The 18,548-nt window shown below is 46.7% G+C and overlaps 1 protein-coding gene across 3 annotated transcripts in view; it reads right to left on the bottom strand.

The window, feature by feature from the left end:
• HYDIN (HYDIN axonemal central pair apparatus protein) overlaps positions 1-18,548 on the bottom strand; it is a 480,054-nt gene that overhangs the window by 118,191 nt on the left and 343,315 nt on the right. For 2 of the 3 annotated variants that reach the window (XM_073015549.1, XM_073015550.1), the window contains exon 44: positions 15,311-16,158. In XM_073015549.1, coding sequence (XP_072871650.1) covers positions 15,790-16,158 — 369 coding nt within the window. In that variant the 3' untranslated portion in view covers positions 15,311-15,789. Of the gene's footprint in view, positions 1-8,229; positions 8,393-10,843; positions 10,986-13,866; positions 14,051-15,310; positions 16,159-18,548 lie in introns of those variants that run through there. The other variant, XM_007993708.3, reaches the window with a different exon arrangement.

Raw genomic sequence — 18,548 nt, 5'->3', positions numbered from 1 at the left:
GGGCAAAGCCAAGAACCCTCCGGGCTAAGCCCCACTGTGGGGCTCACCTGCCCTGCATCACGGCTAACACGGAAGGAGCACAATCATGCTGATAGACAACATCTCAACAGCCACATGGAAGACAAAGATAGAAAAATAATATCAAAGTGCTGAAGAAAAATGGCTGGCAACCTAGAGGCCTGCCTAGAAAAAAATGCCCTTTAAAAATCAAGGTGAAGTAAAGACATTTTGGACAAGCAAAACTTGAGTAATTTGTTGCCAAAGAACCTGTACCTAAAAAAACAAAACACAACACCCAGGAATGTTCTTTAGGTAAAAGAAAACAGATACAAGAGATGTAGAAAGGAGTTAAAGATTGTTTAGGAGGGTGCTGAGAAATGCATATTGATAAACATTGATAAATGGGCATTTAGGTAAAAATAAATGCAAATTGATTGTTTTAATAACAATAATGTTTCTGCATTAAAAATATATAGTGAGAATTCAAATACATAACAACATTAGCATATAATTTAGAAGAGGGTAGCACTTTGGGAGGCCGAGGCGGGTGGATTGCTTGAGCCCAGGAGTCTGAGAACAGCTTGGGCAACATGGCAAAATCACATTTCTACAAAAAAATTAGCCAGACATGGTGGTGCACCCCTGCAGTCCCAGCTACTCGGGAGGCTGAGGTGGGAGGATCACCTGAGCCTGGGAGAGATCAAGGCTGCAGTGAGTGGTGTCCACGCCAAGCACTCCAGCCTGGGTGACGTAGTAAGACCCTGCTTCAAAAAAAAAAAAAAAAAAAGAGGGTAAATGTGGTTAAATGAGGTTAAATTATTATAAGACTCTTGCATCTTCAACAGAAATACTTGAAGGTGGTGGTTGAAGAAAATAAGACTCTTCCTAGTCTATTAACACACTATTTAGTCAAGTGATTACATGGATCAAATTTCCACTAGGCTTTGTTCAATTGTACGTTAGTAAATAACAGCCAATGCAAAAGAAACCATTGATCCAAAATATAAACATAAAGGTAAACTTTCTTTTTAAGGAATAACATTTGGGAGAAATTTGCTTTTATAGATTTGGCGTAAGAAATGATGGCTGGCAAGGGCTTATTTGAGGGAGGAAGGCAAGTTGAGAGGGATGGAATTGGGTTTAAGATTGAGCTGGAGGGTAGAAAGGAAGATTTTGGACAGAAGAAAGAAAGAAGCAAGCAAAGGAAAGTTCAGAGAAGAAACAAGGACGATGGCCAAATGCAAGGCTTTCTTCTTCTACAGTGAGAAATCATCATTAATTTGTTTAAAACAGGATTATTTTGGTTGGGCACAGTGGCTCATGCCTGTAATCCCAGCATTTTGGGAGGCCAAGGCAGGTGGATCACCTGAGGTCAGGAGTTTGAGACCAGGCTGACCAACATGGTGAAACCTTGTCTCTACTAAAAATACAAAAATTAGCTGGGTGTGGTGGTACACGCCTGTAATCCCAGCTACTTGGGAGGCTGAGGCAGGAGAATTGCTTGAACCGGGGAGGTAGAGGTTGCAGTGAGCAGAGATTGTGCCACTGCACTCCAGCCTGGGCGACAAGAGTGAAACTCCAACTGAAAAAACAAAACAAAACAACAACAACAACAACCAGAATCAGATTTAGTTGAAGTGCACTTTTTTGGTTAGATTTTTGAAACAAAAATTTTAAGAGATAACAGGCTTTTCAAGAGGACAGAGAAGACTGGAGCAGGAAGGGAACTTAGAGATCATCAAGGGATGAGATAAGGAAACTTTGGCCCAGAGGATATATGACAAATTCATAGCTTCACAGATTAATCTTTGAGTTTCCAGACTGACAGGTGTATTTCTCACTTCCTGTCCTGTCTCCCATTATAGCTGGTTCTGTGATTTTTTTTTCTAGTCCAACATCCCTTTATTTTCCCATCCTTGATTCTTGCTCTGTGCAATACCTCTTCTTCCAGGAGTAAGCAGATGATTCAGAACTGACCAGTCACAGAATGGCATCCTCCTGGCCAAGGGGACTGGTTCAGAACAGGCACATGGCACTCTCCAGTGAGAGTGAAAGCCAGCACTGTGGCCAATATGGTGTTTAATGAAGCACTCCTTTCCAGCTGGGTTTGGATCTGGGCGAGTCTAGGCCAGAACTTTCGGGGTCTCTCACGTGGAGGGCATCAGTCAGAGACCAGAAACAGCACAGGTGAGCCAAGAGATGCAGGCAAAGAACTGTGCATGGGGGTTTATAGTTCTCCTGCGTGGGAATGAACAACCAGCAAACTGACTGTCCCATACTTAACAGCTACAGACTGAATAAAATAGAAACATAACTCCCTGAGAGCTCTAGAGACTAAAAACAAATTAGGCAGTTTTTAAAGGGGCTGTTGAAACTTGGAATAAGAGAGTTGTATAAAGTGAGTCCTCTTCCTCTTTTTTTGTGGCTTTATACTGAAGATAGTCATGGCAGTGGTAGTGGCTGGTGGCCACACCACAATGGAAAAACCCACCAACCGGGCTGGCACGCCTGTCATCCCAGCACTTTCAGAGGCCGAGGTGGGAGGGTCACCTGAGGTCAGGAGTTCAACACCATCCTGGCCAACATAGCAAAACTCCGTCTCTCCTAAAAATACAAAAATTAGCCGGGCATGGTGGTGCACGTCTGTAGTCCCAGCTGCTTGGGAGGCTGAGGCAGGAGAATGGCTTGAACCTGGGAGGCGGAGGTTGCAGTGAGCCAAGATCGCGCCACTGCATTCCAGTCTAGGCGACTGAGTGAAACTCTGTCTCAAAAAAAAAAAAAAAAAAAAAAAAGAAAAGCCCACCAATCTTCATTCTAGAGGAGCCACAGAAAGAAGTCCTGGAACATTCAGAGCCTCCAGAGAGTGAAGGGGAAACCCCAGAAAGGAGAGAGAGTCAGAGAAGAGGAACCCCAAATTTTCTGTATCAGCAGCCTAAATCTCTGGCTGGCTGACTCTTGAACTATGTGTGTGGGGGGCAAACTGAAAACAATTTGTGATTAAGGTTTAAAGAATGGAACTGACATCTTAGTCACTGACCCGCTGCAGATGCAAAAGACCAAAACTTGATTCAACCAAGCTAATTGTCTGTTAAATCTAAAGTATCAACATTCTTTGGAGAATTATAATACAATACAGAGTCTGCAACATAACATTCAAAAATTGCAGGATGTGATACAAAATTACTTGTCATATGAAGAGTCAGGAAACTCTGACAAATTCTCAAAGGAAAAGACAGTCAACTATGCCAACCCCGAGGTGACTCAGATGGAGGAACGGTCAGACAAGAACTATATGCAGCTGTTATAACTATGATCAGTACGGCAGAAGGAAATCCAGGCAGATAAATTGAAAAATTTAAAAAGAACCAACCGGAAATTTTAAAAGTAAAAAATACAGTATCTGAAATAAGAATTCAGGAAGGAACAAGCCATGAATTTTCATATATGTGAGCAAATAAAATTTTTTTAAAACATTTTTGGAATTGGGTTTTCTGTCTTTCTTTCTTCCTTAAAAAAAAAAAAAAAAAAAGACAGGATCTTGCTGTGTTGTCCAGGCTGGATTCGAACTCCTGAGCCCATGCAATCCTCCTGTCTCAGCCTCCTGAGTAGCTGGGACTATCGGTGCACACTACCACAGATGGCCTGAATTGAGTCTTCTATTTCTTGCAGTTTAAAGATTCCTGACAATGTATCCACTTGAGACTATGGTTTTGCTAACGTTAGTGTTGGCTGCTAGGCAACTGCTTAGAGCCTTGCTACTCAGAGTGTGACCTGAGAGCCATGAGCATGAATGTGACCTGGGACTTGTTAGAAATAGAGTCTCATGCCCCAGCCCAGACCTACTGAATTGGAACCTCTCTGCATATTAACAGGATTCCTGGGTGATTTGCATGCATATTCAGATTTGAAAAGCTGATATAGAGAAAATCAGAATCACCAGCAGATTTCATTTTATAGGATAAACAGTTAAAGAGCAGTAGGCTATTAGATGGAAGGAAATCTTCTGATTAGAAAGGTAAAAACAGGCCAGGTGCGGTGGCTCATGCCTGTAATCCTAGCACTTTAGGAGGCCAAGGTAGATGGATCACATGAGGTTAGGAGTTCAAGACTAATCTGGCCAACATGGTGAAATCCTGTCTCTACTAAAAATACAAAAATTAGCCGGACATGGTGGTGGGTGCCTGTAATCCCAGCTATTCAGGAAGCTGAGACACGAGAAGCGCTTGAACCCAGGAGGTGGAGGTTGCAGTGAGCTGAGATTGTGCCACTGCACTCCAGCCTGGGTGACAGAATGAGACTTGTATCTAAAAAAAAAAAAAAAAGATTAAAACAATCCACAAAAGAAATAAAAATGATTGGCCAGGCACAGTGGCTCACACCTGTAATTCCAGCACTTTGGGAGGCTGAGGTGGGTGGATCACCTGAGGTCAGGAGTTTGAGACCAGCCTGGCCAACATGGCGAAACCCTGTCTCTACTAAAAATATAAAAATTAGCCGGGAGTGGTGGTGTGCGCCTATAATCCCAGTTACTCGGGAGGCTGAGGCAGCAGAATCGCTTGAACCCAGGAAGCAGAGGTTGCAGTGAGCCAAGATCAAGCCACTGCACTCCAGTTTGGATGACAGAGCAAGATTCTGTCTCAAAAAATAAAGAAATAAAAAATAAATAAAAACATATCCACACACAAAACAAATATTTTTGAGCACCTTTCCGCCAGGTGGGAGACTCATTAAGTGATCAAAACAGACAAAAACCTCAGCCTTCATGAGGCTTATATTTTGCAGGGGCAGGTAGGCAGACAAAACCACATAAAAACCTATGGTATGTGAGATGGTGATGAGTGCTAAGAGACAGGGAAGGGGCTAAGAAGTGGGCTTTTTTTTTGTTGGTGTTTGTTTGTTTCGTTTTTGCTTTTGTCTTATTCAATTTTAAACAGAGTGGCCAGCGAAGGCCTTGCTGGGATGTTTAAATAAAATCCTGAAGAGGAGTTCAGTGACCAACCAGCATGTTTTTTTTTTAAGGTTAATCTCACTAACAATTCAAGAAATGCAAATCCAAGCAATAAAAATATTCAGTTGTTCACCCATCGAATCTAATCAGCAAGGATTAAAAGGAAGGCTAAAACCTATAGCCTGTGAGGTTGGGGGTAAAATACACCCCTTTCAACCCCAGAATGACATGTTTAGAAATGTAGCCTAAGGAAATAAGCATGGATGTGTGCAAAGATTCAGCTCTAAGTGAGACACTTTTGGTCTCTCCACTATGATTGCCTTCCATGGATATTAAACTAATTTGGCAACAAGCAAGAAAAACAGAAAAATACACTTTATGTTTCTGCAAACTGTGTCCCCTTCTTCACTCTGTTTCCAGAACCAGAAGACCAGGGGGTGTGATGATGGAACTACCATGTAGTTACACAGTACCACAGCAAAGATGGGTGAGACAGCTGGGGACAGGGGAAGAAAGGACAGCCCTAGTCTGGGAACGATTTAGGAGGGGGACTCCCTCACAGGGCTCCTGGTTGGTCATGGGATTGAAGGTGCAAAAGTGGCAGAGTCAGGGTGACTCTGGCAATTGGGCCTGGGAGCTAGAAGAAGGGTTGGGGAGGAATATAGGGCCAGGAAGAGGTCTGGGAGGAAGGCAGAATAGATGATGAGCTTGGTGTGGGCTGTGTTGAGTTACCAGTGTCTGAGGGACAACCTGAAGAAGTGTCGGGAGCCGTAGATGGTCTAAGGGCTTGGGAGGCAGTGCAAGAACCAGGGAAAAGAGTGCCTGCTTTGGAGTTGGACAAATTGGGCCTGCCCCAACTGCCTTCTGGCCACGTGACCTTGGGTGCATCGCTGAACTGTGCTGCATTGCAGCTTCCTCATCTCCAAAATGATGGTGATGATCATGTCTCCCTCAGCGGGTGTTGTCGACATTGGAGGTAGAAGGTGATGGGATCTATTCAGAGTTCCCAGAAGGGAGTGTCACATAGCAGGAATTCGGTACACCGTAGCTGTTAGTTGTTAAACATTGGTTTAGCTCTTTTTCATGTGGCTCCTGCCTTTCTCTCCTCCCTCTTTTGGGCTGTCCCTCTGCCTGGAATGCCCTTCACTTTGCTTTGGAATTTGCAAGCTTCTCCTACTCCCCTCCTCTTCCTCCAACCCATTATGTATGATCAGGTAGCAATGAAGTAATGCATGGGATGTGGGTCAGCCTTAGACCGAGCAGGAAGAGACAAAGGTTGAGGCTGGAAACCTGCAGAGTGACTAAGGATGGGTGGAGGCGGGTCCAGAAAGAAGTCAGGGAGGAGGAAAGCCAGAAAGGGTGGACCAGGATGCTAGGAAAGAAGAGCGATCCAAGGAGGGTATGATCTACAGTGTGAAGCTCATGTAGGAGGACATCAAGCAAGTCAAGGCCTGACCCATGCCCATTAGATCTAGAAATGGAGAGGCTGGAGCCTTGGATTCGAGGGAGTGGTGGAGACAGGAATCAGGGTAGGAAAGGGGGAGGCAGGAATGAGGGGTGAGGAGGCAAAGCCAGCAAGTGGGGACAAGTATGAAGGGAAGGAGAGAAAAGGGGTGCTCGTTGGGGGCACCAGGGTTGAAGGAAGTTTTTTTTTTTTTTTTTCATTTTTAAGGTAGGTGATTCTTGAGAACATCTTTAAAGGCTATGAGAAGAGCTGAAGCCAGGGCAGGGCGGTGTGCTGATGGTTTAAGACACAGAGCAATCCTTTTGATGAGGAAGCAGGAAGGTCTTTAGTCCTTCCCTTTCACCTTGGCACTCGCTCTGGAATTTTCTTTCACTTCCTGAGAACACATCTAGTCTCAGCAGTTTTTCTTGAGCTTGAGTGTTTTCAGACCAGACAACCACATTAGTCCAAGAGTCTCAAGAAGTCCCCCCAGGGAACATGATTGATTATGTTTTGTGCTAAGCTCAAATGATACACAAGCCTCTTTCCAAATGGATGACCGTGATAAGGTCCTTATCACCTCATCCAAGGTCAACAAAGCACATGCAAAAGTACCTGCCCTGAATCTAGTAGTGGGGTCTGGGGTCAGGGGCTGGGGGTGGTGCTCAGGTGACAGCAACTTGAACTGAGAGTAAAATAGGAAAATCCACATGCTCCTACTTAAAAGTTTCAACAGATTCCAGAGGGAGACACCAGTGATAGAGTCAGTGGGTATAATTTGAGGTTAATTGTGCTGCAAATAGTCTTTCTTTTAATGATGAATGAAATGTTGTCTTTTAAAAGCAAACTTGGGAAGATAACTTCTGCATAGATTATCCTGAACTTATGCCACATAAGAAATTGACTTTGTTTAATGGCAAAAATAATGGCTGAAACACACAGGTACTCAAATTCTCCCTCCTGGCTTCATGTACAAAATCACCTAGGAGAGGCAGGGATCAGTCCTGGTAATTTTTTCTTAGGGACCCCCTTTTGTTCTCAGCCTGAGATGTCATAGATTTCCTTCAGGTCAGTATCAGGCATCCCAAATCTGTGCCTAGTTCTGTGTGCTTAGATCCTGCTCCTTCCTGAGCTCTCCCTGGCTGAGACCCCTGCACACCAATTTCTCTGCCCTTATGTCTGCCCAGCCACTGTCACTGTCTTTCACTCACCAACTTGGGCCAGTCTTTACCCTGTCCCGTGACGGGTTATAGCTTCACCCTCAGGACTCGTGGCTGCCACACCAGCTGGTCACAGCCCTCAGCCAGGATCACCACTGTGGGGGCTCCTCTAGCCACTCTGCTCTTCCAGTGCCACAGCGGGCAGGGAGGCGACTGCTATGCTTGGCAGGCCGACAAACTGCTGGCACTTGCCTGTGAGGATAAGCTCATGCCGAAGCATCTTCCTTGACGGTTGCCAAGGGTATGCTCCTGATTGGACACATGGGCTCATTGGCTTTGGGGCTTCCTGGGAACATATCTTGAATATTAGCCTATTCGGCACCATCCTGGGTCCTGCAGGGGGTGGTGGAAGGAGCAAGGGCTGTGGCCAGACCCAACAGGGTGAGGTCCTGGATCTGTGTCTTCCCATCTCTGAACCTCACAGGGCGACACGATTATGTATGACGCAGGATCAGCACTTCACATACAATCAGCATTCAACGAGCATTGGTCCCTTTCCTCCTGCCTTCTGTCCCACCACATGATCCCAACACGATCAGGTTAATTTCCTGGAAGGGGAATGCACCAGGCTGCCTTCCGCTTCGGTCTCCTGGCGAGGAGCAAGTGAGGGTTGTTACCTGCTTGTTTGCTGCTTGAGATTTCTTCGGGGGGGGCTCCTCTTTAATGGGTCCCTGCTTTCCTTTTTTGACCTTCCGTTTCAGCTCATCCTCTTCCTTTTGTCGCTCCAGCTCCTGCTGTAGCTTCTTTTCTTGCATTTCCTTTGCCAGCCTCTCCTGCTCCCTTCATCAAACCAGGCAGAGAAAAAATAGTTCAGGGGCCCCCATGCCTCACCCCTCCGCTGCCTGGGACTTCCAGGGGAGGGACATTGGGCAGAGCTTTCTTGAGCATAAAAAGAAAGAACAAAGTAAGCTGGATAAGTGGAAGGAAAGGAGAAAGGAAGAGAAGGAAAGAAAGAAAAAATGACTCCCATCTATGTTTGAATGGTCATTCAGCAAGACTCTGATTCACTGAAAATCAACTAGGAGGAATTCTCCATTAATCTGTATTTCGAGTCCAGTCTCCTCTCATAGGACAGTGAGAAAAAGGCTGAAAATAAGCACGATATTAGCACTTAAAAAAAGGAACTTTCAAAGATTGTTCTGGTATTAGTGCAGATGAGGCCTGCCTCCCATAGCTGAACATGTTTGCTGTTCAGACAATAAGACATTTTTTTTTTTTTTTTTTTTTTGACAGAGTCTTGCTCTGTCACCCAGGCTGGAGTGCAGTGGTGCAATCAGCTCACTGCAACCTCTGCCTCCCGGGTTCAAGCGATTCTCCTGCCTAAGCCTCCTGAGTAGCTGGGATTACAGGTGTGTACCAACATGCCCAGGTAACTTTTGTATTTTTAGTAGAGACAGGGTTTCGCCATGTTGGCCAGGCTGGTCTCGAACTCCTGACCTCAGGCAATCCTCCTACCTTGGCCTCCCAAAGTGCTGAGATTACAGGCATGAGTCACTGCGCCCAGTCCGAAACAGTATTTTCAAAGCAGTCTCTATGGTGGCTAGCTTAGAGCCATGGTGCATAGTCTGAAAGCCGTGTTCCCCTCCTCCACCCTCTTTCTCTTTCTCCTGTCATTCAGCTGCTCCTGCCCCTGCTGCTGACAGCGGAGAGTGGACCAAAGCCAAGCACCAAGCACAAACAAGTGAAGGAATGGCACTTCTGAAAATAGTTAACCCAGCTATTTTCATCCAGGAATTCCTAATTGTTTCCGGTTGCCATGGCTCTCTGTCCACTGAAGCAAACTCATTTACTTCATGTGGGGTGTGTGTGTGTGTGTGTGTGTGTGTGTGTGGTGTGACACAAACAAGTTGTTGCTGCACTTTGAGAATCAAATTTGCATTTTCCAGGTCCACCATGAGATGAATGCCTGAAAGCAACAGCCCTGGTGAAAAAGAGGAGTTTTTTCTAAAATCTCAAAGCAAGGCTTTCTGTAAGTCTGGAGGACTGGGCATTTCTATAGTGGACCATGCTGCAGAAAGATTAGGGCACACCCGGCTGGGCGCTGTGGCTCACGCCTGTAATATCAGCACATTGGGAGGTTGAAGCAGGCGGATCACTTGAGCCCAGGAGTTTGAGACCAGCCTGGCCAACATGACGAAAACCTGTCTTTACAAAAAATACAACAAAATTAGCCGGGCATGGTGGTGTGAGGCAGGAGAATTGCTTGAACCCAGGAGGTGGAGGTTGCAGTGAACTGAGATTGCACCGCTTGAGGTGTGATGGAGGCACTCCAGCCTGGATGACAGAGCGAGAGTCCGTCTCAAAAAAAAAAAAAAAGATTAGGACATATTGTAGGGGCAGGGAGGGCAAAAGCTGTTTCAGGTCAGTGGGAGAAGTGTGGAGCTGGAGGAGAGGAGAGAAGTGGGTAAATAGTAGGTGGGTATCTAGGCTCTGTACCTCCAGTGCCTGAAATCCCAGGGAGGAGGTAGGCAATAGAACCACTACCCCCCACCCCATCCCTGCAATCTTTGAAGATCTGAGGGCAGAAAGGACACATGATCCACTGTCCCCGTCCCTCTGAGATAGTCCTAAGTATCCTGGGCACTAGGAGGCATGCTGGGATCGAGTGGTTTTTGTGAGGTTCCCGGTGAGGGGTACAGAAAGTGGCTGAGGGTGTTGGCTTGTGAGCCTGCCCAGGGTCCCAGGATCGAGGATCTGCCCAGGCTGAGGATCCCATGGCAGTTAGACCTCGGGGAATGGGCGGCACCACCCAAGGCCAAGAAGGGGACCCAGGCAGGGGGAGGAAGGGCTGAGATTTGGGGAGCAGTCACTATGCCCAGGTCAAGAGAGTGGATCCTGGATCACCAGCTGTGGACACTGAAGCACCGAGGCAGAGAGCACAGAGGCTGATAATCCACACCTGAGGGCGCTGGTCAGGAGGGTCAGCAGGGGCCCCAGGGCAGCGCAAAGGCCAGTGGCCCCTCTCCCAGGGCCGCCCGTGACATTACAGCCTGGTCTGAAATGCCCTCCAGTGGGAAGTAAGGAGAGTGGGAGAAACCCTGAATGGTACAGCAGCCAGCACCCTGGATGGGCGGGATGTGTCTTTCTGCTCCATGCAGGTCACCTTCCAGGGCTTTCTGCAGCTACTGCTTCCCCCCAGAAGATGGCTTGGGTTCACACCCCAGTCCTGGTCACTCTGTGGGGACGGTCCCGGGCGAACGGCTTCTGCTCTGGCCAGCCCTAGGCCCTGACCTCTTCTTCCGCTCCCGGAGCGCCTGCTGAATCCCCTGATTGAATGTGAGTTTCTCCTCCTCGGTCAGGGCATCATATTCTTCCTCATCCATGTTTTGGAGACGCTCCTTCTCTTTCTCAAGAGCTTCCTTGTGCTTGCGTTCTGTGAGGGCCACAGAGAAGGGAAGGTGAAGAAAAGTCCTTCCCACTCTTGCTAGCAGCCTAAGCGGGTGAAGGAGGGTCTTAGTGTGGGGCAGCTGGTGTGGTGCCTGGTCTGCCTCCTCCCTGGTTGCGGGGGTGTGGGGTCCCTTCATGAAAGCACTTCCACATTTGGGTTCTGTCTGCAGGTGGCTGAACAGTGGCCCCCAAAGATGCCCACATCAGATTACTCAGAACCTGTGACTGTGTTATCTTCCATAGCAGAGGGACTCTGCAGATGTGATTAAATTAAGGATCTTGAGGTGGGCCGATTATCTTGGGGGGCCCAGTCTAATTATAAGGGTCCTTTTGAGGGAAGCAAGAGAGTCAGTCAGAGATGGTGATGATGTGATAGTAGGAGCAGGGGTCAGAGGGCTGCAAGGAAGGGGCCAGGAGCCAAGGAGTGCAGGAGGCCTCTAGAAGCCAGAAAAGACAAGAAAAAGGGGCTACCCGACAGTCAAAAAAGGAATGTGGCCCTGCTGAGAAAAATCTGGAGCAATGACCAGGCGTCCCTCAGCAGTCATCCAGCCTCCAGCTGCCTAGTTTTCCAGAAAGTTCATTTCTCCATAATGATCCACTTGAAAATAATTACCACTTCTCATTTTCCCCATGATCTTTGGAATGAAATTTCTCTTGGTTAAATTGTGGGCTCTTCTCCCCTAAATCATCTGCATTTGAAATGTCCTAAGATAGCATACAGTCATACTACTATTATATTAAAATCTCATGTTTGTTGAATATGTATGAACATGCTGGGCACTGGGGAAGGCACTTTACATGATCGCTTATTTAATCTCCACAGCAGCCCTATAAGGGAGGAGTTATCATTGTTATCTGTGATTATCCCTTAATAAGTGGCAGGGAAAGATGTTAGGACTTCTGACCCCAGAAGTGTAAGACAATAAATTTCTGTGTTGTGTTAAGTAACCAAGTTTGTGGTTGCTATGGTGTAAATGTTTGTGTCCCCTTGAAATTCCCACGTTGAAACTGAATTCCCCAAGGAGATGGTATTAAGAAGGGCCTTAGGGACGTGACTAGGTCACACGAATAGAGTCCTCATGGCTGGGATTAGTGGCCTTATAAGAGGCCTGAGGGAGCTTGTTTCAGGACTTAGTGAGATGCTTTCTGTGACCAGAAGGTGACCTCGCCAGACACTGTTTCTGTTGGTGCCTTGATTTTGGACTTGCCAGCCTCTAGAACTGTGAGAAATAAATGTCTGTTGTTGATAAGCGACCCAATCTATGAAACTTTGTTATGGCAGTCTGAACAGACTCAGACAGCGACCATTTGTCACAACTGTGATAGAAGACTCATATACCACCCACTGACTTGACTCATTATGAGCATATGCCACTAATGGGCTCATGGTGACAGGGCCATTTGCACACCAAGGGGAATCCCCTTCGCAGCCCTACAGATTCCAGGTCCAGGCATGTGATTGACACTTAGGACAAAGGCACCAGCTTCTTCCTCACACCTCCCTAGCACAGCATTCTCACCATCATCCTTGCAAGTTTGGGCTGTGGACTCAGACACCTGCATTTGAGCTCCTTCCCTGCCACTTATCAAGGGATAATCACAGATAAGAATAGTAACATAGGGCCGTTGTAGAGATGAAATAAGCTATCATGTAAAGTGCTTTCCCCAGTGCCTGGCGTGTTCATAGATGTTCAATAAGCATGAGATTTTAATGTATTAATAGTGTGACCGTATGCCATCTTAGGACATTTCAATTCAGATGATTTAGGGGAGAGGAGCCCGCAATTTAACTGGGAGAAATTTCATTCTGAAGATAAGTGGGAAAAGGAAAAGTGGTAATTATTTTCAAGTGGATCAGTATGGAGAAATGAGCTTTCTGGAAAACTGTGCAGCTGGAGGCTGGATGACTGCTGAGGGATGCCTGGTCACTGCTCCAGATTTTTCTCAGGATGAGACTATAAGGAAGCTGACTTTGAGTTCTGTTCAAGGACTGAGACAGCTCAGTGTTTGTAAGTATTTCCTTAACTGGAAAAGCATTATGAATTGAGTAGATTGTGCTGGAAGGGAGCAGCAAGCCCTAGTAAGGAAGGGCAGTCGTGTGGCTGGAGCTGAGGCTCCCAGGAGGTGGGGCTCTGACTCCCGTGGACAGCGCCACCCACCTCTGTCCCTCAACCCCTGCCCTGGGGGACCAAGATTTGCTGGAGCTGCTTCTGACAAATTGGGAACTTAAGCTAACATTACTTGTATGCGTGTGTACCTATCTTTCAAGCAAATCTTTCGGTTATTAAATTTTTCCCCAGGCCATTGGTATAATGATAGGAAAAGCAACGGGTTTAGAATTAAAAGGACCCGGTTCTCCTACTAATTGGCAATGTGATTTGACACAAGACTTTTGCTATCTCTGAGCTATATTCCCCTTTTCTATAAAATGGGGACAAGATTCACAGGGTAATTGTGAGGATTAAATGCCCCAAAGTATACAAAATGTCTGCTACAGTGCCTGGTGTGCAGCAGGCTAAGGTGTAAATGTTTTGGAAAGTGTATTAGCACCGTGAGTTTTATAAGAAATGCACAGTTGGCTTAAACAAAACCAACAAGGAAATCAGTTGCTTCAGTCAGGATCTGTAATGACTGTAATTGCAGAAACCCTGGAGGGGTACGGTGTGATGGGAGGGAAGCAGGAATGCACCTGCTGTCAGCAGAGTGTTCGTCGCAGAACCTCCCAACTAGCCACATGCATCCCAGTTCCCTCCCAGCAAAGCAGAAATACAAACTCCTGGCCACCTTACAGGGCAGAGGTGAGGCGCCAATGGAATAGCAAATGTCAAAGTTTCATTTAAGCCCAATGGGAAGGTGGGAGGCCTTGCCTTCTTGCTCCTTTTTGGCTTTCTCCTGGGCCTTCATGGCTGCATAATCCTGGGCCATGTTGAGAACGTATATATGCTCCCGGCTGCCAATGGCCTTCAGCAGGCAGAGGAGGGCAGCCGTGGCATTCCGAGCAAAGAGAGTGTCGAGGCCATCAAACACCACTCCTCGGTAGCAGTCACTCAGCTGCAACCAGAGACAGCAAAGACAGTTACTACGGCCGCAACCTCATTTGTTCTGTTTATGCTTTTACCGGGGCTGCAAAGGGTTCTGCAGACCTACTTGGCCCTGATGCAAGCACCATGCCTTTCTGCTTGCTAAATCCAAGGTGCTATCATAAAATAAAAGAGAAGAATAAAAATGTTTAATCAGTCAGTCTTTTTGTTTGTTTGTTTGTTTTTGAGACAGAGTCTCCCTCGGTCACTCCAGCGCCCAGGCTGCAGTGCAGTGGCACAATCTCGGCTCACTGCAACCTCTGCCTCCCGGGTTCAGATGATTCTCCTGCCTCAGCCTCCCAAGTAGCTGGGATTACAGATGCCCACCACCATGCCCGGCTAATTTCTGTATTTTTAGTAGAGACGGGGTTTCACCATGTTGACCAGGCTGGTCTCAAACTCCTGACCTCGGGTGATCCACCTGCCTCGGCCTCCCAAAGTGCTGGAATTACAGGCATGAGCCACTGTGCCCAGCCAGATGGTTTTTATTGTACCTATTTGTAGAGTAAAGGGTTTATTCTGTCTGTAGAAATAAATGAACAAACAAAAATGTTAAAGGGCCGGTCTGGGAAGATCCATGAGGTACGCAAAAATGAGATGAAAAGGGAAAGATGTTCCCAAGCACAGAGTCACAGGCAGCAGCGGCAGCAGCGGATGGGCCTTTTGTATTTTTCTTAGTGGTCTTACTGCCTTGGAGTGTAATGATTTTGGTAACAGTAACCATTGGAGAATAGCCTCTGCCTTACTCAGTGTCACTCAGAGTGTAGCCCGTGGACCGGCCACCAATGAATGAGCATCAGGTTTTGGATGAGACAAGAAGCTTGTGTCAGAACGCAACGACCCATATCGCTAAACACACTGTCTGGTTCAGCTGGCAACTGAACAGGTACCACGGCTGCACCATTCCTTCTCTGCGGCTAAACTTTGTAGCGAGACTCTGTGGATGAAACAAGCCCTGTAAGCTCCATGTGTCATCAGAGACCAGCACTTTGAGTAGCACAGCTCCACCGGCTGACTGTGGGGCCTTACCAGCGTTTCTCAGCCTTTACTCTGGGTATCTGAAACATTGGCATGCTTATGGGAACACCTTGTTCAAATCAGTTGAGAGTGATGTGCCTTTAACGTAGCAGCAGTGCAAATCTTCACATAAAAACTTTCTTGTGATGATACTCCTCCCCTTCTGGGAACCTCAAGTTAATTTTGTTGTATTTAAATGTGCAGTTAATATTGTGGCCCTAGTTGAAGACACAAAGCAAACACCCAGCTCCAGGACCTGGTAAGCAATGTAGCTGTGTCTACAAACCATGAGCAGAAATAGGCTTCAGTGATACCCTCCTCAATCCTGCTGATCTTATTTTCTTGTCTTTAACTGTAGAATTCTTATGGAAAAAAATTTTAAACTTGGAAAAGAGTGTTACTGTTTTTCTGACTTTAAAAGCAATATGTTATTGTAAAATAATTCAGAAATGTATAAAGAAGACTAAAATTCTATAATCCCGCTACCCAAAGATAACCACAGTTAACATGTATTTTAAAAGTTTTTACTATGTGTGTAGTATACATTTATAAATATTTACATAGAATGTTACTATGTTTTAACCACTGTTTCCTAGTTACTTCTTTTTCACTTAATAACACTGAAAATGTGTTTTGGAAGCAATTAACATAGCTCCAAATTTGCACTTTCAGAATGACTCCACATTGTAAGTTTTAACACATCGCTCTGCTTCTGGTCATTAAAAAGTGTTTGTGTAGTCTTCTCCTCTCTGGTCCTTTAAGAAGGTGAATGGCCTCAGGCTGCAGATTGGGCCAGGGCCAGGGACTGACAAGAGCTGTCAGAGAGCCGCTGTGGTGGCTGATGGCCCAGAACCTCTGTCCGGGGCGTGGGGATGGTGTGTGAGTGCCAAGCCCTGCCGCTCTGTGCAGGTGGCATGGACCCACCTGTATCCGCTCTGCCAAGATCTGCACGAGAAGTTCATCCGGGAGCACACAGCTCATCAGCCCAGTCTCGCCTCCGACACTGGGACTGACACTGAGCCGGCGGTGGGTGGGCCCCGGCAGGAGAGGGCTGGAGGAAATCTGTTGAGTGGGAGAAGGATCAGGAGTCAGAATCCGGCCTTGTATCTCAACAACGCCTACACTTACCAGCCACAGGACCTTGGGAAGATCACATAATCTCTCATTGCCTCATCTGTACAATGGGAATTGCATTATAAAATGGAAGGATCCTGTCTATCTTAAAGAACCGCTGTAACTTTCAAGTGGCAACAGTGTGGAAGGTACGTTGTTTGCATACTGAACTGCATGCAGCTTTTCATTCATTCGACAATTATTCACTGAGTACCTATCTTGCACCAGGCACGCTTAGGTACTAGGGATATAACAACAAACAATAGTGCTGCCCCTGGGGCCCTTTCATTCCAATGGAAGAGACAGAAAAAGCCACTTTCCTCCACAAATCAATACAATTTCAGAGAGTGATGAGTGCTAGGAAGGAAATAACCAGGTAATAAGGAACCCTAACAGGGTTGGGGAATGACTCTGTAGAGAGGATGCTCATGTTACCCGGGTTATGTGAAAGAATGAGACAAGATCTTGGGAGCAGAGCCTTTCTGGGAGGGGACAGCAAGCACTTTCAACGCAAGTGTGCTTGGGGAATCTGGGCGGGGGAAACAGAGCCCAGTGGGGCTGGAACTGAGTGAGCAATGGGGAAGATAGTCAGGCTTAAGGTTAAAGCTACGACACAGGCCGGGCGCGGTGGCTCATGCCTGTAATCCCAGCACTTTGGGACGCTGAGGAGGGCGGATCACGAGGTCAGGAGATCAAGACCATCCTGGCTAAAACGGTGAAACCCCGTCTCTACTAAAAATACAAAATTTAGCCAGGCGTGGTGGCGGGCGCCTATAGTCCCAGCTACTCGGGAGGCTGAGGCAGGAGAATGGCGTGAACCCAGGAGGCGGAGCTTGCAGTGAGCCAAGACCACACCACTGCACTCCAGCCTGGGCAATAGAGTGAGACTCCGCCTCAAAAAAAAAAAAAAAAAAAAAAGACACCACACCGCCAGGACCAGAATATGCAGGGCCTTGTAGACCATGGTATTTTATTCCAAGTATTATGGGAAGTTGGTGTGTTTCAGCAGACAAATAATCTGATTTATATTTATGTTTATTTTATTTTCGAGATGGAGTCTCTGTCACCCAGGCTGGAGTGCAATGGTGTCATCTCAGCTCACAGCAACCTCCACCTCTCGGGTTTAAGTGATTCTCCTGCCTCAGCCTCCCAAGTAGCTGGAATTACAGGCATGCACCACCACGCCTGGCTAATTTTTGTATTTTTAGTAGAGACGGGGTTTTGCCATGTTGGCTAGGCTGGTCTCGAACTCCTGACCTCAGGTGATCTGCCTCCCTCGGCCTCCCAAAGTGCTGGGATTACAGGCATGAGCCACTGCACCCAGCCTGATTTTTATTTTTAAAAGACCACCTTACCCATCACATGAGGTGACATGAGTCACAGGAAGATGTCACTGTGGTCAGGACAGGAGATGATGGCAACAGGGATGAGGATGGTGGTGGAGACGAGACGAAAATGGTGGTGGCAAGAAGTGGCTCATACAGGATACGTTTTGGAAGTAGGGCCAGTAGGACTTCAGATGGAACATAAAGAAAGAGGCATCAAAAAATGATTCCTTGAGTTTTGACCTTAGCAAGCTGGAAAATGGTGAAATTATTTATTGAGAAAGGAAAGACTGGGAGAAGAACAATTTTTGGGGAGCAGTGGAAGCAAGAATCACTTTTTGGATATAAACATTTTGAGATGCCTCTAAGCCCTTCGAGAGAGATTGAAAATGAATGTGGATACATGAACCTGCACTTGGGAAGAAATTCGAGCTGGCAATAGAATTTCGAGAGTCACAAACATGTTAAAGGTATTTAAATATTTAAGTAATGCAACTGACTGAGATGCCTGCAAAGACAATGCAGGTAACAAAAAGTAGTAGTAGAAGACTTGGTCCTAGGCTACTCCAATGACCAGGAATTTGGAGATTGAGAAGCTGGGAAAGTAGAGGAAGGAGTTGCTAATGAGGTAGAAGGGAAGGTGGAGGAGGGAAAGCCACATGAAGAAAGTGTTTCCAAGATGGGGGGCGATCAGCTGCCAAGAAGTCATGTGAGATGCAGACAGAAAACTGACCTCTGGATTTGTCCAGGTGAAGACTGCCAAGGACCTTGAGAAGAGCAGCTGTGGAACGGTGGGGACAAAGGACCCAACGGAAGCAGTGAAAGAGAGGATGGGGGAGGGTGTGAGGATGGGGAGGCAGGCAATGCGGCAGTTCTTAGGAGGAACAGCAGAGGAGGGGAGCTAAGAGAGGAGGTAATAGGTGGAGGGGGATGTGGGGTCATGGGAAAGCATTTTTAATGATGAGAATAATAATACAGCATGCATAGATGCTGACGGGAGTAGACTAGGGAGAA

Source organism: Chlorocebus sabaeus, chromosome 5 (genome assembly GCF_047675955.1).
Source record: "Chlorocebus sabaeus isolate Y175 chromosome 5, mChlSab1.0.hap1, whole genome shotgun sequence".
Classification (NCBI taxonomy): domain Eukaryota; kingdom Metazoa; phylum Chordata; class Mammalia; order Primates; family Cercopithecidae; genus Chlorocebus; species Chlorocebus sabaeus.
This window is presented reverse-complemented; position numbering and strand designations above follow the sequence as displayed.